Raw genomic sequence first — 27,214 nt, 5'->3', positions numbered from 1 at the left:
GAGTGCTTATGAGGTATCAGAAAGAAAACAATGTGCACTGTTGTTGTTTTTTAAATTATCTTACATAATACATTTATTATTAGGGGAGACTGAGGCTAGTTGGTACGTTTTTTTTGTTAATGATTCTTTTACACGTAACTAATAAATGGAATATAAACGAAAGAATTTTTCAATAGCCGCATGCTATTGAAAGATTCTAAAGAAACAGTTTGAAATACGATATAATGACCAGATTTATTATAATATAAATATGACATTTAATACATATCACTGATTTATTTTACTTGCGGCTATACGAAACTAAAAACATTTCTTTCGTTTGTAAAAATACTACGCTACTCAGCCTGAAATAACTAATTGAATTGAAACATAATATATTTACCGCAATGTTTTTGTGGAAATATTATATTTTTTATGCAGTATTATATTTTAGCACTTTTACAACAGTTACCGTGTACCAAAATTGCCCCGGTCTCCCTTATTATTATTATTATTATTATTATTAATTTGGTTTGGAAGTATCAATGCATTTATTATCACATATTTAATTCCATATCCTTTTGAAATAAATGATTATTTTTCTGTAAAAAGCTGTTTGTTATTATTGCAGTGCCATAATTACACAATTTTTGGGAAAAACAGATTGAAAAAAAAAAAACAAATTACCACATAATACAAGTTTTCTATGGAATTGTTAAAAAGCAACATTTGATATTCCAGTGGAGGAAGAAAACTGAAACGTAATTTTAGTTTTCATTGGCTTAGAATTTCCGCGATACGATTGAGAGACATGCTCTCCGAGGTGCGATCGCGTAATTGAATACACGCGTTTGAAACGTACAAAGCTTGCTTGCGAAGGAAGAAGAGCTTCTCAGTTCGCCGACGTGGTACACTGTCGCGAAGTAATTGGAGTTCGTAATACCATTTTCGGACAGAAATGGTGGACATCATTCGCCAGCTGAGAAATCCCGCTGTAGAAACTTCGACGGACTAATCGATCAGACGATAAATCACGTTTGATTTAACGTACAGGGCCACGTAGGGGAAAGTAGGATGGAAACTGGCGTACGGATTCGTAATCGTACAAAGGCCGAGGTTAAGGAAAGGTAGAATAGGGAGGGGGAGGGGGGAAGGGGAGGCCGTAAGCGGAAAACTCGTAATTTATCCTGTTTCCAGTCTTGATGCCGGGCATTTCCGCGACGCGATTTCCAAGAGTTTCGCGGAAACGTGGCGACGCGAATGTCATTTCCCGACGTAAATTAAGTTTGAAATCCTGCTTATTTCAGTGTAGAGATCGATGAAAGCTGCTACTCGGCTGTGTAGAGCTACAGTTTGAAAGGGGAAACCAGCCATGATCCACATTCGATACAATCATTGTTAAACTCCGCTCCGTTTAAGTCGGCACGTATATATATGCACAATTCGCGAGGACGTAATTCTATTATTCTCATGAAATTCTCAAATGAAATACAGAAAGCGCGCGCGCACACACACACACACACACACACACACACACACACACACACACACACACACACACACTATTAATTAAATTAAAATGCGTACAATTTATCCTTGAAAGACGAATTTTACGTCTGAAGGCTTGCGTATCAAAAGATTCTATCTAGTATAAAAAAATGAATCATAATTTTTTAATCGCGATTTAATCGTAACGATACGTGCACAATAAATTATTGCACTTTATAATTTATCTTTTAACTATATGCAGATTACACGATAAAGAATTTATTAAAGCATTCATTATTAATTATTGTCCGTTATTATTGGAGATACTTGAAAAAAGAAAAGATCTACGTAATTAATTCTTGCATATATTTGTCATTTATTCATTCATGAAATTATAGACAATTTTTACTTAAACGAAAAGAGAAAGGATTATTATTCCTTAGAACTATTTCTCTAATTAAATTGCTAACTTGCTTAATTGTCAAAGGTTGGAACATTTGAATTGTTTCCAACATATAAAATCTTTCTTTATGAATGGAACCGGAAAGAAGCTTATATCCATGCTTGTCCGTTATTGAGCACACACGTTTTAACCGACGATTATGTATATATTTGCTGTTTATTCCGTATTTGATGTACAGTAAAGTGCATTAATTCGCTGGGTATTTGCTTTAATAATCAACACCATGCGCGGTTCATCGAAATATTAAAACGAGAAGAATAAGAAGTAACCAGTTCTCTCTTTTTACTTCACCTTGCATTTTTTTATGCCGATAAGTCAGGCTACTATGACCCGAGCGAATTAACGCACCTTACTGTACATTTACGTGAAGTTTATTCGGAAATTCACGCTTCATATAACTTATTTGCATTGATAGTGCTGAGGATGATCCGAAATTAAGACCGAAACACACGGGAGAATAATTTTTAATAATATAGAATAATTTTGCGCACCGTTTACCCTCGCCTGGCTCTTAATTAGTCCGCTCCTCTTCCACTTGTGGATTAATCAATATCAGAGCCTTCCACTTCAATTTTGATTTCTCTAACTCTTTAATTCTCTAATTAAATGCATAAAATAATCAAACGATAAAATTGCGGTCTGACTGCATGAATGCATCTTTTGAGGGTAAAAAAAAAACTTTGTGTCGCAGGTATAGAAACGAAATTCGCTGGTTCGAGTTGCAACGATCTCGTAACTTCCGACGGAGCTGGCTCTACGATAATTAGTGGTCATTTTGATCAAAGGATCAGATTTTGGGATACCAGAGCCGAATCCAGCTCAAATGATATTCTATTGGAAGGGAAAGTGACATCTTTAGATTTATCCCGTGGTAAGTAAAGTTAAGGTTATTTTAATATTTTAGTGTCGAATTAAAGGCTTTTTAAAATGTGGAACACACATGCTGAAGCACCAACAATTGCGAGATTTTTTGTTGTGTATTACGAGATGTAGCTGTATTGATATGCTCGTCGAAATTCGGATTAATGCAGCATATTATTCCGTAAATATATTTAATACGGATTGTAAACCAATGCAATGATTACGTTTGATATCGTTACGATAATAATTATACGTCTATTATATCAGAGCAGATTTTGATTCTATAATATGTAGCTACATACAATTTGCTCATGCATTTTACAATATCGATTAAGGTATGTTAAATAGAATAATAACTGGTTATTATTATGGCGATGTTAATTATTCATATAAAACATGCAATTTGATAAAAATATCGCCGTAAAAGCGGGAATATTGACATCTGTATTATATTTTATTTGTATTATTTATTTTATGAATCAGATTTTCAACAGAGCTAAAGTTAGTAATAATTTCCAATATATTGCAAGATTTTATTCATATCCCGTTTGAAATAGAAAGAAAAAATATACTAAACACGATTATAAAAATATAGATTTTGGCTTTGCATCAATATAAATTTTTGTGGCTTAATATTAATATTAATAATAAAATATTATTAATATTTTTAATATTAAAATATTATCAATAATAAAATAATATTAGTATTAAAAATAAGATAATAAAATGTGAATATCCAACGGAAAACTTTTTGATCTTATCTAGTTCATAACTATAAATTCGCAACTACAAATTACACGAATGATACAAACTTAAACATCGAAGCAAAACTGTACTTCTTCGTTTTAATTGAACACGAACCAGATTAATCCAGAATACCTTAAGTATTTGGAGAGATGTAAAGTGATGAACCAGTTATTTTAATTATAGCGTTAAATGGCGACAGCGTATAATTTATAATATTTTATAGAATATATAAAATATTATAAATTTTATATAGCATAGGTATAACGCGTATCTATCCGTCGGATAATTAATACGACCGCGAAAGATATTAATTGGCATTTTACGGCAACTACACGCGATGCATTTCATTTATGGATTTTATTCGCGCTACGCAAATAATGTTATTTCGTTTTCGCTTTTTATCGCAACGTCCTAATGACGTGAATGAATTGGCTCGCGCCGATTCTGCAGTATTCTCAAAGCACTTGTATCAGCTGCAAGTGCGCAACGTTCATACAAGAGTACTTCATTCAGATATATTGTTCTATCGCATTTCATTAATTCCGATATTGCCAGAACGCGGAATGAATTCAAGTGGAGCGATATTGGTCCGATTTTTAACTTCTGCAGTTAAGCAGGTATATGGCCGTCTCTCTAATATCCTTTTTTTATTGTTCCAAGTTATATATTCATTTAAAAGGGAGTAGAAATAATCCCCGAATGGTTCTATGCATCAGTCCTCGTCAGATCGATATGATATGGAAGAAAATTACAAACGAATCGTTTCAATGCACGGTGAATCGCAACTCGTTATACAAGTTTATTGCACCGTAATTAGATCTTTTAACGTTTAGAATTATCGCGTCACTCGCACATCCCGTTGATGCGTTTTTACTTGACGGTTTATGTGTTCAATGCACAACGAGATATTTGCTCGGTTGACGTTGCAACACCGCAAACATTCCACGCAAACAGTTTAAATATTATTCAATCTTGTACACGATTGTGAATTATAAAGGAATCTCCATTTGATTTCAGACGCAAATTACCTTTTGAGCTGCGTGAGGGATGACACGGTGAAACTGATTGATTTACGAATGAAGAAGATTGTCGGATCGTTCAGGTAGGTCGTACATTTTTGTCATATACGCGTAAGTAAAATATTAAAGGTAGTAAATTGTCGTATTTTTAATTTTATTTTACAGCGCTGACGGTTTCAAAGTGGGATTCGATTGGACGAGAGCCGCTTTCAGTCCTGACGGGCAGTACATAGCGGTCGGTTCCGCGGACGGTTCCGTTTTCATCTGGTCTATAGCGACGAATATGATCGAAACGATACTGAAAGAGCACACGTAAGTAAAGATAATGTATTATCACAACTAAAATTTGAAAAATGTAAATGTAAAAAAACCTCTTTTTACAAATTTGATTAGCACGAAAGCATAATAAATTAAGATAAAATAACTATACGTTATTATTTTAGTAACGTAACTAGATGTTATTAGTTGTATTTTAAAAGATATAAACGGCTTTTGTAGAGTGTTTTAAAAGAAAATCATAAAATAATTCAGTTTATTTAATCGAACTCATCTATGTATGATTTATAATATTTGAACTGCGAAATGTATCCTCCGGATATAGCTTTATCCGTTCTTATATTATATATTCTTGATATTGATCGGATATTTAGGTTTCTACCCTATACAGACAAAAAATCGCGGTCCTTTCCTTTCACGTCGATTGGAATGTGCAATACCGATATTAAAGCTCGAACCGTTATAAAATGAGCGTACGAAAAAAAGACTAATAAATTTTATATGACTTTAATCGTCTATGTTTGCCAGCGATGAAAAGACATATTAAAACGAGAAATTTTGTTCCCGATATTTTATCAAATATTGATTTAGGGTTAATCCGAGATATTGAAGGCGGCTTGCTGCGCCAGTCCTTTATAAAGCTCGTCGTCTTATCTTAATGTAGCTTTTTTTATTGCAGTTTTCTCATTTTATAACCTGACATACTATTTTATATTATTATATTAAAATCAATATTATGTTATTGCTTCTCTCTATAGCGTAATCCGAAGATAATGGAATGTACAAAATTGACGTTTAGGGGGCTCCAGTTATTTTATTAATTCTTATCATTAACGCTACGGGGCCATATGATCTAAAGATTATTTTCTGGTGTGCTGCGTTTGCAATATTTCTCGATCTCGTCGACTTTATTTGCGGTCATGGGAATCGATAACGCGAGCCCGCTATTGCCCTTCTATCTCGACGTGTGGCGTACCACCGTATATAATTTATTTCTCTCCGCTCCTTTTTTATCGCGATGTGTGTGTTTTTACTGTTTTTCAACCCCGTTTGACGGATGCGAATTTCTCGTTTAAATTCGCCCGCTAGGGCACTAAAGCGTCCGTAATTTTTGGAGGCACCTTCGAGTGCTCTGCACACCCACCTGACACGAGAAGCTTCTGAAGTACTTTTGGTCCATCACACGCAGCGCATATCCACATGCGCATACGTGTACGCAAAAAAGAAAAGATTCGCAGCGAGAAGGGGCCACACACGAAGGGAAGAGACACACGCACACATAGAAGAGAATCCAAGAAAATATTTTGTCGTGACCCGATTTTTGCTCCAACTTTTACGCTGTACATCTACGTACACATAACCGCCCGAATCTATATATCGCCGGACTTCGCGATATCGCGAATTTATTTACGAGACATCCTAGATGCTCTTCGAAACTCTCGCCGGCGTCTGCGTTGATTCTCGTCATTGCCCATTGTCGTCCCAAATGATCAAAGGCTCGTTTACCAGCGCTCAGAATACGAGAAGCGAAAACGCGAAAAATCCGGCGAGAGGAAAGAGAAAAAAGGCGCGCGCGTCGCGAGATGCAGCGCAGAAATGAAAGTGGCATAAGGGAACAACGTATCTCGTCCGCGTGCTTTCAGCGCCCTTTCACCTACACGAGCCACGTTGATGGACGCGTTAATCGGCGGTATCTCACGGGGAATGCGGCGGGTAAGGATCGCTCCATACTACTGCCAAGGTGCAGAAAATCGATGTATTTTAAACACTAAAAACGTCAATTATGCTATTACGCCGCAGGGACGGTTAAACATGATATTACCTGTAAATCAATAGCGAGCGCGGTTAACAATTTCCGGGGTATATCCCTCGTAACAATAACTTCACAATATCTAACAACTCATAAATTGACGAACAATTGAAATACCGCGGCTCTTCTTGTCAGAGAAATTTCACCAGCAAGATTCATGTAATTTGTTGGAATATTTCTTTTAATCCTGTTATATAAATATATGTATAATTTATAATTACGTCTGCATCAGATTTATGTTGATCTATAAAATGAAAAATATTATCGGCTAGGTTGAAACGACGGAAGTCATAATTTCTCGATGTGAAATAAATTCTGTATGGTTGTTAAATGATGATAACGTTTAATTATTCTGGATTGAATGTTGTGCCTCATATACGAATCAAACTATCATGTTCGCGGTAGCAACAATTAGTTATTTCGCGCATGTTGGAGAATTTACTAACGTAATTGGGTTAATAGTACATAATTGCAACGGCACACGCTGTCGAGAACGTTAATGTTCTCGCAATTAGATGACGAGTAATAGTTTGCTATACTTTTATTAAAAAAGTGTCCTTATAAAATTTTAACATTTTTCAAATTCATCGAGTGTTAAATCTAAATCAATAAATAAGTGAAAAGAGCCCAGAGCCGCAATGTTGTTGCGGCATTTTGATTTATTTATCGATTTTGAATCATTTGAGCCTTATAAGATTGTTAAATCTAATATATATTGAATGTATCTGTTGAACTTTAATAGTCTCGCCATAAGGTAAAAATACTCGTTATGTAAAATCATTTCGACGTTTTCGTTTTCCGTGGCGATGGAAAATAAGGGATACTTGTTGAAAGGAAAGTAGCCCGTTGTGCCGTTTCGGCCTCGTTTCATCCACACACGGAGGCATAGGTAGCGACGATCAAGCGTCTTGGACGATCGATCGAGTCTCGCGCGGAGGATAGATCGTAAGATCCGTTCTACGATTATCGTCCCTCCCGCACTCCTCTCTCTGTCGTCGCGGCAGTCGACCGTGCCGTGCCCGTCCTCGGCCTCCTCGAGTTTCTCAAGGACGCGGCATCTTCGGCGGTGGCTTCTCCTCTCTGGGAAAGCCCAGCGGGCGGCTCGGAGAGTCCGGCGTGCATCTAAGTACCGGTCGCGCGCGTATCGAAAAATGACTTAAACACCAGTTCACGTATACACGTCGCCCAGCGTCGGTGTGCGCGCGGTTCCTCGCGTATGCACGCGTGTGTGTCTCACTATTATTACTTTCACCCCGGCTGGGGACGTAGACGGCGTTCGTCCGTGGTTATCGTCATCTTTCGTCGTCGTCGTGGTCATCATTCTTCCACCCGGTTGCCGTCGTTGTCTAGTCTCATCTTGGGCGACTTCGTCTTCATCTTCGTTTTCGTCTTCGTTTTCGTCTTCGTCTTCGTCTTCGTCTTCGTCTTCGCTCTTCGCGGCGATCGCCGCTCGTTGCTCGGCGCGTTGCAGCGCGTCGCATGAAGGTGCATCGTATAATTCGTATGTTGCGCTCGCTCAGAAATCTCCGAGACTAACTTAATAAGCGCCTCGCCCTTTCACCCTCTTTTCTCCTCGTGTCCCCTCACGGGCGCTCCGTAAGCGCGAGAAGCCGTACGATTCCGTATGGTATTTAATGCACGCGCGCTCGCCTGGGCGCGCGCATTTACGCGACGCGACTAGGCGCTCTTGCCTGTCGCGGTGCCGAGCTATGAAATTTAGATGTTATGCGAAACGCGCGAGTATGGGAATTAAGGTAATAGTCGCGGGAGCCGACTGGTACGTTTTTACGATACCTTCTGTAACCGGTAAATCCATGATGAACATTACGAGCTCGTAAGGATTAAGTTATACGCTTTGTAAAGAGAAGAAGATATCGCGTTTGTAGTAATAAATATAAGGAAGATACGTGAATTTTTATAAATCTAATCGGTTATATTTCTTCATTTCTTCATATATACATATTAATTTCGCTTCAAACTCCTCCCATACACTTTGTACGCGATCTGACGTTAGGAACGTTATCTTTACGTGACATACAGCTACATAAAGCTACTTAAAAATATGAGGTTTTTGCGCACTCTAATAAACGCAATCACGTAAACCGCCGGTTGCCGTACGTTCCGTACCAATCGAGGAGCTATTCGGCATAACTTCCTTTCTGCGCGAGCACTTAGACTCAAATGCGCAATATTGCCCGATAAGCTTACACGCCCGTTCGTGTTCTAATTTGCAATCAACCGGCAGAATCCGCCGGTACACACGTCGGAAGGCGGGAATTTACTGCGTGATCCTCAGCGAATAAATAGTACCGTGCGATTATAGCAGAACGGGTAATTAGGGGAAAACTGGAGGGGAGGGAGAGGATCAGGTTATCGGTAAGCTCTCGGGGGGGGCTTTGAAATTAAAGTGCAGTTTCTTCCGAACTATATTTTCGATTCGGCACATTATGGAATCAGTGACCTCATTATATTCGTATTCGGAACTTTTCAGAGATTCGAAATATATATATATATATATATATATAGCGCTGCCAGAGATAATTTTCCGCTCAGTCCATCCCATTTTATCGCAATTACTGCTATATTGGATTTTAGAGCAGATAAAAAGCATATTACTCATTGTCAGAAACTATAAATATTGCAGTAAGTAATTAATCGGATATATTCTTATAGAGCAGCTCATAAAATTGTCGTCTTGTCTTTCGACTCCCTAAAAATTGATATAAAAGCTCGATCGCACTTCGAGAATTGTAACTCAACTCAATTACAGAAGTTTTCCTTACACCTGTCCGAAGTGTCGGCACGGCCACTAAACGCCACGCGCTGCAATTGAGTAGCGATCGGCGTGATTTGTGTAGCTTGTTATTAATAAATAAATGCATAGCAGGATACGGTAACAGTATAGGTCATTATTCCCGGTCGGTAGTAACTGACAAGTAACAACATCTCGTAAAGATTATCGTGCCGTATATCAGTCACGCATGCATTTACGGCGATTTCGCCCTGCATTTTACGAGAGGTTGCCACGGTGGTTATAGGAGCATGTAACCTGAAACATCTATAGGAAAGTAGTAAGATTAATATATATATATCGCGCGTTTTTCTGCGACTGCATCGCGGTAATCCGCCTTTAGTGCCTCAAGTATATTCTCGTAACTTGGCGAGTGTGGCCGTCCGCGTATTCCGCCGGATCTTTTCCCCCGCGACTTCCGCATCGAGCTGTTCTATTCCCGCGCGATCTCACATCCGCCGTGGCGCGGAGTTTTCACGCCGTCCGTCTTCCCGAGTTATCTCGCAAGTCTCGCGACCCATCCCGAAGTTCGCCGTGTAAGCGTTAACTCCGCTCTCTCTCTCACGCTCTATATCGCGGGCGGAACAGATGCGTAATGAAAATTCAGCGTCGTCCCCGGGTGAAAGTAAGTGGTGCGGAAGGATGGAGGTAAACACGTCAAGTGAAAAGAATTAGATTATTCCCCCTGCCTTCCCCTTTCACCTCTCCTCACTGTCCGCTCGGTCCACGTATGTATGTGGCATACTTATATCGTTGCGCGCGGCAGTCGCTTCAAGAGGGACCCAATCGCCCGGCGTCCCGCGACGAGGATCAGGGGCCCCGATTTCATTTTCGCCCGATGTAACGAAGCGTCGCAAGAGAGATCAATTGTCTCGCAGTACTCTCCTTAACTCGATTTCGCTGCCACGGCAATGATCGGGGCCGGTCCGGCACGATATTATATCATTTATCTTCGTCTCTTGTCTTCGGAAGCCGACCGGTGCCCGAGGTCTTTATCTGTTTTTCCCATTCCAGCGGCCGGTTGCCTCCCCTCCCGCCCCCCTCCCCCGCGCATCGGTGCCAGCCGGTCGGTGGTTGGTACGGATATACCCGTCGATTCTCATCCCCGACCACCACCTATTCCCGTCCTGTCTCCCCCCTCCCCCCCCCTCTCTTCCCCCCTGGACTCCTCTAACCGAGCGGCATTCGTTGATCGTTCCTTTTTCTTTTCCCACCACGTAGCGTTTTGCCCGCCGACCGACGAGCAGTCGTTGATAAAAGCTTTCTGTCAAATCTGACGTGTGGATTTTTACCGCCATCGCGCAAGTAGCAATCAAAATGATCCGTATTACTTTTTCAAGGGACAATACAAATAAATACAAATAAATCTTTAGTTCTTTGCTACCCCTGTCCCATCTAAATCGAATATGTATGTGGGTCTAATTCAGGGGGAGATATCTCTTTTGCGTGCAGACGAGCCGCGATGACAGCTAGTAATGACTATCAGTCATTAATTGACTCAAATTGTGTAACAGGGAATCGCGTTTTGTAAAAATCGTTGGCATCAATATAGCGGTAACAATGTTCAAGATATTATTAGAAATGTTATATTGAAAGACGTTGGATAGATCTCATCGATCAATCTAATGACGCATTGATAATCGCAGTATGGACGTGGAATTACCATAAAAGTAAAAAAAAAAGAAGAGAACAATCGTCCGTTCGCCGCAACTTTACCTGGCAACTTCTGAAACGGGCCTCCATGCAATTCCCGTCTATCTGAAGCTTTACAAGCCATTGAGGTATTGCTCGTGAGTTTGCCGCATCATTGACAGTTTAGATAACACTCTCTAAGCCCGACTATCCCATCGCACATGTAGCGCTAAATATGATTATATGGATTCTGCAATGTAATATAAGCTCGCGTTGAATGTTAACACGAGATGATAATCGGATATAACGTGGCGCTGCTGAACGTGAAGAGTATACGCGGAGGCTAAAAGTTTTCTCGCGAATATTATATATATATATATATTCAAAAATACATTTCTGTCGGGGGGGAGGGGTCATCGTATTCAGAGGGAAAGTTTAAATAGATTATTTTATTGCGAGAGACCATAGCCTGGTAATATGTTTTTCATCCTGGACACGACTGATTTAACCCTCTGTCTGTATATGTTTCTTTTTTTTTTTGCATTCTCGGAGTGTATACGTGGATCTCTGTCACACTTGACGCTATTTTTCTAAAGTACTAAAAAAAAAAAATCCGAAAAAATTCACAAAACATCTGTCTACATTGTAGTTGACGATTTTAAAGTCATTTCGATAAACATCGTTTATTTAATAATTTCTGGCAGGCTCGAAAGTTTTACAGTTACGAGCAGATATCGTTTTGCCTCGGACGCCGTGGATCCACGTATACAGACGGAGGGTTAATAAAAAGCCAAATTGTAAAAAATGTCCGCCGCGTCCAATCACGCGGAGAGATGAACTTTATTCTCTTTCGGGATTAGCGCGTGCTCGATAATCGAGGAGCTTTGTTAGCGGTGTAATTGCGGCCGTTACGACGAGGTAGTCATCGGCGTATGCAGCGACCGGCGAATGCGATGCTATGTAATGCGCAATTTATCATGCGCCGTTCGTACGACGATAATATAACGCATTACGTTCGCGGCGTATCGATGAGAGCGGTAGCGAATAACGACTTGAAGTGCGCATTATCCGCGTACAAATTGATAAATCAACGAGAATCAAAAGAATCGCTATCGATTCTCCCGAATTCATGCGACATGTCGTCAACGACACAGGGAGAGAGAATAGGCCAATGGCCGGGAGTATAATAAATACTTTTTGTAAGCCACGAGTGTTTCCGAGCTTCTGCGAGCGTGTATTCATGGATTACTTATCCGTCGCTCGCGCACGGCCGGGGACGTCGCCACGTCGTATCTTCGAGGAAATCGCTTATATTAATACTTAATAAATTCCGCGTATCCATCGACGTGTCCATTATGGGCACGCACACTATACTCCAGCAAATTGGCCGATGCTCGGTATACGAACATGGAGTAATATTATAATTGCCGTGAAATAAACAAGTTTCAAGTTGCGGCAGACGCACGCGGATGTTAAGAAAATCGGCTTACATTAGCTTGCGCCACGTTGTGTGATTGTTTGAAAATATATTATTACATTGCGCGGAGTGTGCCTTCTGGCTTCGTAATTTCATAATCGATATATGCATCACGCCTACCGTATCTTTATTGTATCCCTTGAAACCTTTTTTAAGCCGGACTGTCTCTCGCTAATTCACTTTTGTGTCATATAATAATTTTCGACGTACCTACTGTCTATATTAGCTTTGTATATCGCATCTTTCAGAATTGGTTTTTCCAAAACAATTTTATACATCTTAAATGATCAGCAAAATATTGGAATCAGAACTCTATTTTGCATAAAAATGATTTAAATTAGAGAGAAATTTTATTATTTTACAGATATCTATAGATTAATCTAAAATGTCTAAATTAAATATGTCGAGTAAAGTAAGTAATTTTTTTTGTATACAGAGAAAAAAAAGATATTTACTGTCATATAAAATTATTAATACTAATGTGGATGGGACATTTTTATTTTTCGTAAAAATAACATAATTTTCATTTCTGATGAAATTACTTTTCGTGAAAATAATACAATTTCCATTTTTTATGGAAAATAATAATGTTTTCATATTATTTCAAAATTTAAAGCTGCGCTAGCTTATTTTCTGGCAACGAAGCAATAGCTCATTTAGATATGAAATACTGGACGAAAATTGGCAAAATTTCCATGTGGCACACTTTTGTGATTTCATGAGCTCGACGATCTGTTCAATCTAGCTCGTTAACGCGATATTATTCACGTGTAAAAAATAATTTGCGTCATATGAATATTAAAAAAAAAGTTTAGCTTATAATCTCGAGAGATATAGCTGCTGCAAGTATTAATCTGTGAATGCATCGTACTGCAAAAGCTATTAACGCGTACACGTGTAGGCGTATAATTACGTATATGCTTTTCGGACAAATAATTTGTCTAATAAAAAAGTAATACTCGATTATACATTATTTCATTGAAAAATGTTACGATAGCAAGTACAGTGAATTCCGTCTCTCTCTCTGACATTTTACGATATTGTTATTTTTGTTTGTATGCAGCCCGTGCGAGTCAGGAGTAATTTTATCTGTTAAGCTAGCATCCAATTTTGTATGTATTTTAATGACGCAAATATTTCCGCCCGCGCCCGGACTTTAATTTTCCAGATAATCTGCCCTATTAGCCACGTAATTTTAAACGTTTAATGGTAAGATTACACCGATCTGGTCCGCACGCGATTTAAGACGCATTAAACATTAACATCAACCGTGTTCGGCTCATGCGAGAGATGTCGAGAAGTCTGTTTTTTTTTTTCAGCGACGTTATTGTATTCCATAATTATTTGACGTTAAAACCATTCGAGCTATTAGTAACGAATAATGAGATTACTGTAAAAGAATAATATTTAAATGTTTTGAATTATCGGTTTAAAAGTTTTTTTCTAATATTTTTAAGTTTTTTAAAGTATATTTTAAATATATTTATATAGAAAATTAAGAATCTAAAACAATGTATAGTTATATATGTATAAGCCACATATTGTTTCGTAATCAGTTAACTGAATAAATATTATTACATGTTTATCTATTTTACAGAAAAGCTTTCAAGTTGTATGAAAAATTCACGAAGGATTCACAAAAGATTCACGAAATGTTCAGTATTCTATTTATATTATTTAAAAAATGAGCCTTGCATACTTTATTAAAGAAATATAGGGAAACAATTTGTAGCAATTTACTAAAGTACATAATTAAGTGATTTATTGCTGTGCAGTATTACTCTATAATATTTTTTTTTGAATTAAATTAGAATATTCCGTGCGCGTGAAATATAACATTAGCAAAATATACTATTTATTACGCAAATATGAATATAAGAGGACTTATTATTTAAGAAATTAATGTTTAAATGAAAACGGTAATAATCGCTTATTAATTCCTCACTTTGTGGATTAGACATATTTAATGATATTAAAAGCAGCATTTTTACCTTTACCTATTTAATTTTTACCGAATGACTTTGCTGCAATATATTGAATTAAAAGAATTATATTTTTATGAAGTATTATATTTCTTTTAGAGATATTTAAATATCTTAAAATTATCTTTCATTTAATAAAATAAATTATTTCAAATTTTTAAATGTTCTTTTAAGTTCTCTTTAAAATTAAAATACAAAAATCCTTATTATGCACATTTTGAGTGTAATATAGAATGTTTATTAATAATACGAATTTTGAGTTTCTTCTGATTTTCATTATATATTATATCTTTTGTACATGTGCTTTCAAATGTCAATGGTGAGCGTTTCACAACGCATTGTCTATACCTTATTACTTTTACCTCATTAGGGTAGAACTCGTCAACGACGAAACGCAAATTGCTAATGTGTAGGTATAGAGGTGGGAATACGAACTTGGACGAGTTAAAGCGTACCAGCAATAGTTATTCACTGAGTCCAGAGCGGCAGTGTTTAAACTATCGCGCATTCATGTACCCTTACTTTGTGGGTGAAAGTGAAGTTCGGACCAAGACGTGGCGAATGCAAACTTGGAATAGCATACTACTGGGAATTTCGCCAGTGTCACTACAGTTGCCGCTTTTGAATACGTCGCCAAAGACGTCGAACGTCAAACATGAATTGGAAACGCTCGGCGAGCGTGTACTAAACGGGGAAACTCCCTTCCGTCAGATAATTTGGCGACATAATTACTTCATATTTTACCTGATTTATAGTTACATGTTAAATAATGCTTTTGCAATTTCTCTACATATATACGATTCAATAATAAAATATAACAAATAAATTTGCATACGTGTATCGCGTACATTACATATTTTTAGTCGTAAAATAATTTCATTATTATATATCTTCAATGTATTAATGTAATTTATCCTTTTATGATTTATTAATAAGAATAAAATATTGACGAGCTTATTCAAACGTGACAAATGAAGTGTTCCCGTCCGTACGTTAATACATTTGACATTAATTAAATGATACAAACACAGTTTGCAACGACGTGCTTTCAATAATGTCGCTCAAACGGGAGGAATTTCTGCGGAATTATAGTGAATTTTCGAATAGCCGACCTTAACCGGATTAAATCTGTAGTTTCGGAAACTACAGAGACGCGCGTATGCCGAATATGCCAGCGAAATTTATGGGAACTAATTTTTTCGCCGTAACTTCCGCATGTTTCGACCAATCATAAATCCATTTGTCGCTGAGTTCGATTACGTTCTGGCTTCTTTTGAAATTCGGAATTGTTTTCGTGCGCTGCCGGTGCTAGGCAATGCATCTGAAATTTATGACTCAATACAGCGTTCATCAATAGCTAGTTATATGATTAGTCGACCCAACATTTACAGAATTTTCAAATATCTACGATTTACGCGCTAGTGACGAAATAAAATCTGTTTTGTATAATTTTAATCCGTAAAAAAAAAACATGATCTAGACTAGAGAAAGAAATAAAAAAAAGATGTTATTGATTAATAATCGCAGCTGTATACAATGTGGTAACTTAAAACTTTGAAAAATTAGAACGAGGGTGATAAACGAGGGGGCGAGTTAAAGTGGGGTTAATATTTGAACTACCACTTGAAAACGCATGAAGCTTAATAGCACACCTAAAACCTAAAACAACAACCGGGAAAATCCAGCGAAAGAAAGTGGTCTCGCCGCGCGAGATTACTGTATCGTAGAGCAAACGGAAACACACGTGGGAAACGACGCGACGGTGCCCCGGCAAATATCCGTGCTTATATCCGTTTCTCTGTATCGCATGTTTAAGAACACAGAGTCGCGCGCGTATATATATCGCGCAACGTTCTCGTGATATCAATGAGGCAATGTCGAGAGAGTGCTAATGACGTTTAATGCCCCCGCTTGCTTTTCCGGGATTCTTCACGCGAGGCTGCGTTCTTGGCAATCATCGAGAGCCAAGCTGTCGGAGATGTGGTCGGAGAGGAGCTCTCTCTCGGCGCAAGGCCGCGTATACACGCGCGGCCGGTTGAACGCGTGTCCTCCTCATCTTTAAACGGCCGTTATACTCGCCATTCGCCCGGCTATCGCCGTCGTGGTCGTCGTCATCGTTTCGCGTCATTTGGCACGAGAATAACGCCGATCTAATCGTCGCCTGTATTGTCGCTCGTTCCTCTTCTCGCCCCCTCCCCGCCCCCCTTCCTTCATCCCTATACGAATCACAGGGTGCTCTTTGCCAATGAGCGCGCCATTAAGCACCACTGTTCGCGGTCGAGCGAGCATTCGCGACCCACGTAGATTGATGGTGAGGATTCACGATCGTTTGGATAATTAGGCGAGGGATATACTCGCGAAATTGTGCTATTTTGTTAAGCCAAACGCCCCGCGGCCGAGTCGCTTTGTCCTCTCGCTATGTTCGGTTAAATACTCGTTAAAAAAAAATACAAGAGAAAGAAGGGAATATTACGATAGCGATATTACGATTTTATGGTCACGCCTGAGGTATTGTAGCCGGCCAATACAATATAGTTTGATAAACCATTATTTTTTTTTACGTCATATATTCGGCATTGTTTACGGTCAAGTGAACAGCTTTTATCGGTGTAGTGAGTAGTCTCGCAATGACTACTTTTGATATTAAATCAATTTCTCTCTCTCTCTCTCTTCTCTCTCTCTCTCTCTCTCTCTCTCTCTCTCGAGTAATTTTTATTTATCTATAAAAATTGATACTCAGTTCTACTCGCTTCCATTGTACCGAGTTTTTACCTATTGTATATTGCATTTGCAAACACGGACGTTCAATTGCTTTTTACAATATGCACTTTTCAAAACACGGTTTTAGATTACGGACCGCTGTCCCAGCCGCGGTCTCAATTATCTGCGCGATTTTATAAAATTACATATTATTCGTTTTTGCTTTACCACAACGCTGTGTCCCGCAAAGCCCCTTACATTTTCATGTGCAAAACAAAATTATCTCATCTCGTGGGCTTGAGTTTTTGAACGAGTTTGTAAGTGATGGATTAATGTGCCGAGCACAGAACTCCCCGTTGCATCCCGTGTTTCATACCTTTTCCTCCTAACAGCAGCCCTCCGCATGAAAATCTCGAGTCCCTTCGAGCCTCTCTCGCATCGTTCAGCCGTTCTCATGCGTCTGATTATTACATTCCGCGTTACGTACGTTATAAGATCCCCCATTTTATTGCTCCCACACGGAATTTATCGCTTCGAGTGTACATCGCTGTGTGTCAACAGGTGGCACACATCATTTTACATAGATATATTACGCGAAGTATGCGCGAGAAACGTGATAAAGAATATGTCATCTAATGATGTCGTCCTATCAAGTTGTGACACTTATGTATATACTCAAATTCGCTATCGGTTCTGGAGGTGCTTACAATATCTTCACATTGTTGATATACTAAATAAATATTTAAGCGAATAACTAAAAAATCATTTTTTCTTTAACAATGCTTATTGTACATGCTATGTTTTACTGGCGTAAAATTCTATTCATGGAGTTTTAATTAATAATAGCACCGCTTAAATTTATTTCGATAAACAATATATATTGTATGTGATATATAATAGAATAGGAAGACCCTTGAATGGGAACACAAAGATATGTACCACTTAGATTTTATTTTTTAAAAGTAGTTGCACAACAATTATTTTTCAAAGCAATATATATATTCTCTTTGCAATGGGCGCAATTTAAAGATTTTACATCTTTTTTTAAAATACATGTCACTTGGATTGAGTTATATAACATCATTTTGTGATATAATAATTTTTTGTTAAGGAGAAATTAAAGCTACTACCACTTAGGTTGGATTTATACATAACACTTAGATTGAGCTAGGTAACGCAATTTTGTGATATAATTTTGTTAAAGAAAAATAAAGCTACCACTTAGGTTGGATTTTCGAATTTACAAAATACATTGCGTGTATATACTTGGCGTCTTTTTTTTACCTTTATAATATAACGCAGGGTGATATAATGTGCAATGTACAATGCGATATAATTATATTACTTTATAATGCATAATATCCTCTTTAATAAATGAAATATCCGAATCAATACTATTTTTATTGTCTACGATTCGATTAACACCGTGTAAAAAATTAATCGAATCGATGTTGATGCGCGACCTCGAATGCCAACGCCTTCCCTCGATAATTGTTTCGTGATTCATGCTCTCTGTCCTCCAGCACGTAACAACAAAGCGCGGTCTTGAACACGGAATTCCGCGGGAGGATTCCATCCCAATTTCATTATCGGTAAATCGCCGCGATCTAATTATTGCAAACCGGTATGCATTCACAATGAGGCGAAATTATTTTAATTATCCCCCAGTTTGTCTGACGACAGACGAGCGCGCTTCACTTTTACGGTGGTGGCGCGGGCAGCAGCGTTCTGTATTGCTTTCCTTTCGTTAAATGATACCTCCGCCTTTTCGCCTCCCTCGGCCTTTCTCCTCTTCCTGTTTCAGCTATCCGCTTACGTTTCGCATAATCCATCGCCTCGGGTTAAAATCTAAAATCCACAATTACTCTATCTTCCCCCTGTCTCTCTGTCTCTCCTTCCCTTTTTCCAGGAACGTTTTACCATCCTTTCTAATCTTTTCCCTCCCTTTATCCCGCGTCGACGGAATATGAGGCTTTAACCGGCGTTTGTATGTTAACTCTGTCATTTGCAAGAACGACGGACAAAAATGCTCCCGCGGCGTACATTTCAAAGACTCGTAACGTTCCGTCCATCTCTCGCCACGTCTATCTCACGCAGCCCATCCACTTTCTCATATACTCCTACGTTCCCCCCCCCTCTCTCTCGCTCTTCCTCCTCCTTTTTCATAAAAATCTCTTTCTCTCTCGTTCCCGATCTTTTTCCATCTGTCTCTCGCGCTGGCTTTGCGGCTGGATGAAAAAAATGAGTGGGCGGAATGGAATGGCGGGGAAGGGGGGGGGAGGGGGAGGAGATGCGAGGAGGCGGACGCGAAAGTGGCGCATGGAAGAGAGTGGAAACATCGTTCGCGAAAGCTTATTTCCAAGCTCCTTCGGCAAGAACGGATAGGTCTCCTTTATCACGCTCGCAATATACACCACCAAGGTAGCGGCTGCTCCGCAAAGGTATCCCGGATACGGAGCACGCTGCTTTTAGAAATATCGTTCCCGCTAAGCGACGACGCCGGCGACGACGGCGACGACGACGGCGCACTCGACGGGCGGTCGTCGCGACGCACTCGTGGGGCAACCGCTTTTTCTTGCCCCTCGCGTTGTTGTTTCTCACCGCAAGCATAAGCCCCGGGCTCTTCCTCCGTTTGACGGCAGCGAACCCCCCGCGAGGGAATAAACGCGCCAGTCAAACCGTGACAGAACGATACGTCGCTTTTTACGGTTTAACCGTGTCTCTACGTATTCGCCCGCTTAACACGTTGCATCGAGTGACACAATTCTACTCCCGAATGCAATCTGCGAGTTGCCTCCGCTGGACGTGAATGAAGCCCTACGCCTGAATCGGATTTACGTTCGCGTTAGTAACAAAAACGCAATATAAGATGCAACTATCCTGTCCGGACGCTCATGTCATTGTGAAATTTCATCGAATAACGAACTTGTAGCGCGCACTACAGATTACAGAACTTCATTAACCGTATACGGCCGGAAAGTTAGGTAAACGATACGTTTAATTTCCAGGCTGGCTCTCCGAACAATGACAACGAACTATCACGTATTCTCTCTCATTACGTCGGCACTGATTAAACAATGACGACCGAATATCAGATTGTCTTTCATTACACTGTAACGAATAATCAACGTATCGATTACCCGATGAGGAACTGATGGATGCCGGTCGGTTTCTCTACAAAGAATTCACATGTGAGTCGAGTCATTGAAAACAACGGCGACAATCGGCAATCTCATATGAGCCATCGGCCGAATGAATGTCAGGTCGTTCAATTCGATTACGATCTATCCGCCTGTTCTATACTGAATGCGCTTTGTTATTCGTAGAATTACAAGCAAATGTAGCAAAAGCGAGTCTCTAGGATCTCTCGATTCACCGTATTGTTTGCTCTAGATTTATTGCGTTTTGAATGCAGTTATCGAATTACTTTTTATGAAGCAAAAACGCGGGCGAAGCTTTGACGCGATTATTGTTTTATTACGCTGCAACTAAGTGCCTTAGAATTTCGCTTTACGGAGAAATTTTTAATCCACGAGGAATAAGTATATCTTTAAAAAGAGATCGCAACACTAGAATTCAGAGAAGTAATAAAGCTAAAGTAATATAAAATAAACTATCGCTTGATTACATTATGCAAAATGTATTCCAACTTCTGCTGCACTTTTAACAGACTCGCGAGCATTTAGACTTTTTCGCTCACAAATGCTCGTAAAAACTGTAATCATAGGTTTATAGCGGATTTTTCTCCTCCAGGGTGCCTCAGTATCTGGCCTTTGCCTCCACTCGCGAAATATTCACTTGATTTGTATACGTTCGCAAAGTCACATTTTCAACACGTTTGTCCTCGGCGTAGAAACACCCTTTTACGATTTCGACAAGCCCTGCGAATCACCCCTCGGGAATTCAGGTTTTATAGACTTTTCGCCGCACGAGCGCAGCCGGCTCGGACCAGAAAATTACGCGGCACCGTATTCCATCATGTTCAAATGGTATCTTTAATGAAACGATTTAAAGCGGTCGCGAGGTTTTCCTACGTAAGGCTCCAGCCGCAACGCAAATCATATTTATATTTGACCCATTCGCCGTTTATTACCGCGATCGTGCCATTTTCTATTTTATTTCTCTTACCATGGTGCTCTTCAGAGGAGAAAAGACGAAGAATTAAATTGCATAAAGTTCAAAAGTCCGTCGCACGTGCGACGCACAACATTCCCGAGCGTTTTCCCTGGTTGCCCTTTTACGCTGTACGAGGCGTTTCCGTAAAGATAGCGAAATAATTGAGAGACCCTTACGCGCGGCAGCGGCGGCAAAATAATTCCAGGTCGCCCGGTAAGGAAATTAGATTCACCAGACGAAAGTTAGGAGACGAAAATGGAAAAAGCTGGCTCTGAAAGCTTTTGGATGTAACTGTTTAAAGCTCGCTGCTCTACGCGCCGATTCACAGTTTCGCAAATCCGCTCGAGCAAATCGGGCCATTGGCTTACGATTTCTTCTTTTCCCCCTTATCCTCTTTGCATCTATTTTCGGGCAAGGCACCGGAAAGTCAATAACACTCAATCATATATGTTAATCAAATTTACAATTTTCTGTGTATCAAGTTAACGTACATATTTGTGCGGTATATAATAAATAATTATAATCGTGACATATTTACAATAATGGACGAGTTAAGAATGACACAAACGATGAAATAAATTTGGTTGCATCGCATAAATCTCAAAACTATTTTATTTTTCGAACGGTATCAAAAAGAAATTATTTGGTTTGAATAAAAAAGATCTCCTTCGCTCTGGGAAATATTCGATATTGATAGGCAAATTCCTTTCAATTTATCTCATCTATTCGATATCGTTCATATTAAGCACCGGTTTTAATTTTTTACTTCTTCAAACAAAGTTTTCGAAGTACCTAATATCAGTTTATTTTTTATATACATTTCATTTTCCGACCTATCTATATTTTTACGATTTGAAAGCAAGCGTTTATCAAAATAAAATATTTAAGAGATCACCGGTGCAGTTTAACTACTACTGTATGTATAAATAATAAATCTATACTGTATACTACTGCATGTACTTGATAAAATTCTTGATTTGTCGATATTCGTACTTAAAAAAATGATGATTTTATTACTGTGATTTTTTCCAATAGAATTTCAATATAGAGATAACTAACAATGAAGCAATCACTGTTCGCTACGTTAAAAAGTTGGAAGAATTTTAAGGTAAGAATGCTTCAGCAATGACTATTAATCGTTTGATATTTAAATATGCACAGGGCAGCGGTAACGGCCGTGTCTTGGCATCCGCACGGCACGTATCTGGCGTCCGTCGATCGCGCCAAGACGGTGATAATTTGGGGCGACCACGTTTGACAGGAGGAGTGATCCCGGGACAGACGACTGCTGTTTCACGCGTGAGGCGCTCTCTCGTGCCGTTTTCACGTTTCAGCCGTGTCTTTCTCGCGGCCCTCGTGGAAATGAAAACGGACATGCGCTGCTCGCGATTCCCGTCAGCAATCCCGCGAGAAATCACCCGGTGGGCGCACCCGGCGGGATAATAATCAAAATCATCGGTCGGTTTGGCCGCGCGGGTTGTAAAGCCTTGTAAGGACGCTGTTCCGAAGTTGTAAAGCGCAGACATTTCGCACTGAACAAATCCGCGGCGGTGGGGTAGGGACTATTGTACATAAAATTGCACTTATTGTTACTCCCAGGTTGTAAAGATTCCCTATTTAGAACAGTAACCCTGCGCGCTGCGGCCGTGCCGCACCGTCTATCCCCCCAAGGAAGTTTTAAGAAATTATCGTAGTAACTGGTGTTTCTCCGAGACTCATTTATAGATATCTATAAGCTTTTTTTTTTTTGCTAACTATAAAGGACACGGGTTGCGTGTCAATTGTATGTACGGGAAGATTTCGTCACTTTCGCAATTGAAAGTCTATACGTGACATCCATGGTGCTATGGCAAAGTGTTTGCACGGATTTAATCCGCAAGGTATACCAAATTTATTGTTTCTCTTTTTTTTGCCCCAGAAAAAAGTCAATTATTATATATTGTATATTATATATTTTTTAGAAGAACCGAATGTTGTTGACATTCGAATCGCGATAAATGATATTTTTCGGTATATAGGGTGAGATAAAGAGATAATGCTAAATACAAATGAAAACACGCTAGATTTGGATGAGATTATTTCCTCAGAATTAACTGTGCATTGTTATTAGAAATGAATATTTGCAGAGAGAAGTAACAAGTTTATTTTCGTCGTAGCATTCTGTTTGAATATTGAGAATTATTATAGATATCAGATAAATCCTAAGATTCGTTTTATAATGCAAGATTAATTCTGATGGAGCAACCTCAGTTTAATTTGTGGGACTATAATTTGATTCGTCGCTAGGCTCGCAGCATCACGGAAACGACATACGTCTCAATACAAGTCTGATAGAATGGAAATCAGAATATAGGGATTAACCAAACAAGCACAATAACGATATTGATATTGATATTAATTAATTACATTAAGCATGATTTGTATAATTAATGTTAAGACATTATATGCTAATCGAAGTTGATCGCTATTTTCATTAATGAATGAGACCGATTGGCTAATTAAAATTATGTACTTGCAATTTTTTTTATTGCAAAGTAAATCACATTGGATACTAACAATAAGCCTTAGAGAAAATAAGTATTTGATCGAAGAGATTTCATAGAGAGTGTAATCTAGATTTCTAAAACGTCACACTTTTGCTTATTATAATTACAATAGTTACCTAACTGTTTTTAGTGATTTTGATAATTATAATTGTCATGTTATACTAATCTTTGTTGTATACATTATATAGTTAGAAATAACAGATTTATTAATGCTCTTATTCAGTTTTATATTAATTAAATAATTATCACACAGAATTTCATCACCTGCAAATGCTTTTTTATAACTTAATTTTTTTACGGAGCTCTTCGATCACTGTTTGATATTTATTATAAATGTATTTGCGTAAGTGATATCTGGAAAGCAGCGGCTTGAATTTAAATTTTATGTATACTGTTCTGTGTATCACACACATTATAAGTAGTTAAATAATTAAATAATCCTTTGCGCTTTTATGTACCATGTATAATTAAATCATCATATAACAAATCATTACAATACTTTTTTATTTGCAATTTGTTACTAAAACCGATTGGCTTTCAATTGTCGTACGAAGAATTAATCATTGATTTGCATGATATTAACTAAAAGTTTCATTTCTTAATATCGAACGTTTTTGTCTTTCGGCAACATTTTTAAAGTAAAAATAGAAATTATTTCAGGTAATCTTGTTCCAAAGGATCATTATTTCTTGTCAAAATTTTTGTTTAACAAGAAAAATCACAAAACTGTTACCTCTCTCTACAATTCCATATAGCTATTATATTTTGATTTGTATCAACAAAGTTAGGTAACAAAATTTCAGGTAATGAAGTGTTTACACATTTGAGATGTTTCGCTATTGAATTTCAAGTTATCTCAAGTTAAATCAATTATATTCGGATATAATTTATTTAACCTTAAGATTATACATTATATTTTTGTAAATGTGAATTGTACACTGGGTCTTTGGAAACTAGCCGAACATTTTTATACATAATTCTAATAAAAAATATATATATTATTATATATTATTATAATATTAAAATTCAAGTATCTATGTTATTTATAGTTTGCTAAACTAAAAAATACAATTGTTGAAAAAAAAAAGTTTTCAAGAATGCTATTATAGCAACTTTTACATAAAATTTTCGTTGGATCGTATAGACATGAGTGTAATGAGTCGAAAACATTTTTTCATATTTTACAATCATTTCATTGCATTTCATCTGATAATGCAAACCAATGATCATGCCTCTTTGTCATTGCAATAATAACTATCAGCTCGCGTTTCGAGCGAACAACCAATTGCGTCCAAAGTATTGTATATGATTTTAATACTGTACACTTACACCTCATTTTCGACTATTAAATCTACACACTGTACTCTGTATTTTCTCTGTATACAGTAACAACAATTAGCCGAAATATGCTATATACATTGTTCACATATGTAAATATATATTAAACGTTCCCCTCTTGTATTTTGTAAAAATATGGCTCGTTTTCTATAAATACCAATTATTCCAATAAATCCTGATTAATCCTAATTAATCCTTTTAATTCTACTTATCCCGTGCATTTCAGCAACTTCTGAGTCAACTTCTCGGTAACAACAAAATATTTATGGTAAGTAGGTAATAAAAGTAGTAAGCATACATTATATATATTATTTATACAGAAACAATGACGAACGTTGCATGTACAATAATAAAAAATTAACGTAGATATATTTCAAAATATCGCCGGAATTTAACTACTATACGCTTGATTTAAAGTATGTTAATATTTAACAGCCGCGCAAATTTGCCGATAGTTCTAAATCGATCGTGCCATTTCAATCCTATTTTTCGCGTTACTTTTTATTCAAGACAAGTGGGTCGTTCACCACACCCTAATCCCGGTTTTCGCTTCTAGCTCGTCTCTTCGATAGGTGCATGTATAACAGCCGGAGTGCACGTACACGTACACTCATTCACGTACGTATGTACGCGTATGTATATCACGATCCCCCTCACAGAAGCTCGCCACAGCATTGCACAGCAGCCGTGTATCTGACAGTACCTAACGTGCTTTCGAAAGCGCTCATTAGTCACTGAAATGCGGTCACGAAGTGACAACTCGCACGTGGAATATTATACGCTCCAAGAACTTGCATCGGTATACTCATATCGCGCGGCTCGCATGCTCATGCTCGCGCCGACACGTCTATCTCTTTTCTCGCCCTCTCTCTCTCTCTCCCTCTCCCTCTCCCCCTCACTGTCCTCCACCTATGTTTGTAACTTTCGTATTATACACCCTTTGTCCGCGATTCGACAGTTTCGACAGTTTTGCAATGGAACGTGAGAACGCGCGCGGCAGCCCGGTCGACCGTCCGAGAGAAAGCCGCTTGCAAACGACGTTAAAGTTCGATCGGCCGGCTGCATCTGGGACCATCGAAAATTTTTCTACACCCTGCTCCTATACCCACCCGTATACTGTTGTACGCGCGTACATACATCGTTTTACGTTCTACGAAACGCGCGCGTACACGGTCTCGATACGTTTTTATTACCGGTGGATCCCTCCTGGCAAAACCGCGCCGCGAATCCGCGCGTTACGCGACATTGATGGAACAGTCTCGTCCATTTTTGCGGATTAGAAAGTTTGCCGGGTCCCGGATGCCGGGAACAATGTCGTCTATTTACCCGGGGAAGAGGATCATTTCCGAATAATTAATGCATCGAATTACATCGTGGAAGTTAGTGAATCGAGCTTACACGATCGATACGTTATATTGAGAGATCTCTTTTATCGCGAACGGACGCGGATTTTCGTTCGTCGAACGAAAACGGAGAAGTTTGAAATTATCCTCCTACATCGTTCCCGGAAATAATTATCCGCGCGCGCAAAATGTTACTTTCTAAAATCAACACCTTTTGTAATGCATTTATTTAAGTATCGTGTTTCGCTTCCTCGTTTCTCTGATACCTATGAGGAGAAGTACCGTTTCTACGATTACAATCCCGCGTACGTTCGCCTCACTCTTAGGCCTAACCGACGTCAAATGTCCCTGTTAACGGTCGTTTATTCCGAAGATAATGAGGAAGATGTTCGTAGGGCCCCCGGAGGAAAGGAAATTGTGTGTACGAGAGAGCCGGGGAGAGTGACAAATTAACTCGCGCCTTGACTTCCGTGAGATTCAAATCCTTCCTCTCCGCTATATACGCGAATAGATCCGCGGCATATCACCGGAGGTGGAAAACCTTTACGGAAATGCCGGTTGTCCAAGCCAGGTACAAAGTTTAAGCGGAATATTTAACCTCCGATGTGAGAAACGTCTTTCTCACATGCTAAAAACGTTTCTGTAT

The 27,214-nt window shown here is 38.7% G+C and overlaps 1 protein-coding gene across 1 annotated transcript in view; it reads left to right on the top strand.

Annotated features, from left to right (window-relative positions):
* Window positions 1-25,359, top strand: part of Atg16 (Autophagy-related 16) — a 205,080-nt gene extending 179,721 nt beyond the window's left edge. Inside the window, exons 3-6 of the mRNA XM_071712918.1 lie at window positions 2,622-2,801; window positions 4,556-4,640; window positions 4,723-4,869; window positions 22,503-25,359. Of these exons, the coding sequence (XP_071569019.1) occupies window positions 2,622-2,801; window positions 4,556-4,640; window positions 4,723-4,869; window positions 22,503-22,599 (509 nt within the window). The 3' untranslated portion in view covers window positions 22,600-25,359. The remainder of the gene's footprint in view (window positions 1-2,621; window positions 2,802-4,555; window positions 4,641-4,722; window positions 4,870-22,502) is intronic.
* Window positions 25,360-27,214: the final 1,855 nt, after the last annotated feature.

This window comes from Temnothorax nylanderi, unplaced genomic scaffold (genome assembly GCF_030848795.1).
Source record: "Temnothorax nylanderi isolate EJ_2023f unplaced genomic scaffold, tnyl_v1.0 TNYL_tig0117_pilon, whole genome shotgun sequence".
Lineage (NCBI taxonomy): Eukaryota > Metazoa > Arthropoda > Insecta > Hymenoptera > Formicidae > Temnothorax > Temnothorax nylanderi.
The sequence above is the reverse complement of the archived record's forward strand: the minus strand, read 5'-3'. Positions and strand labels throughout refer to the sequence as shown.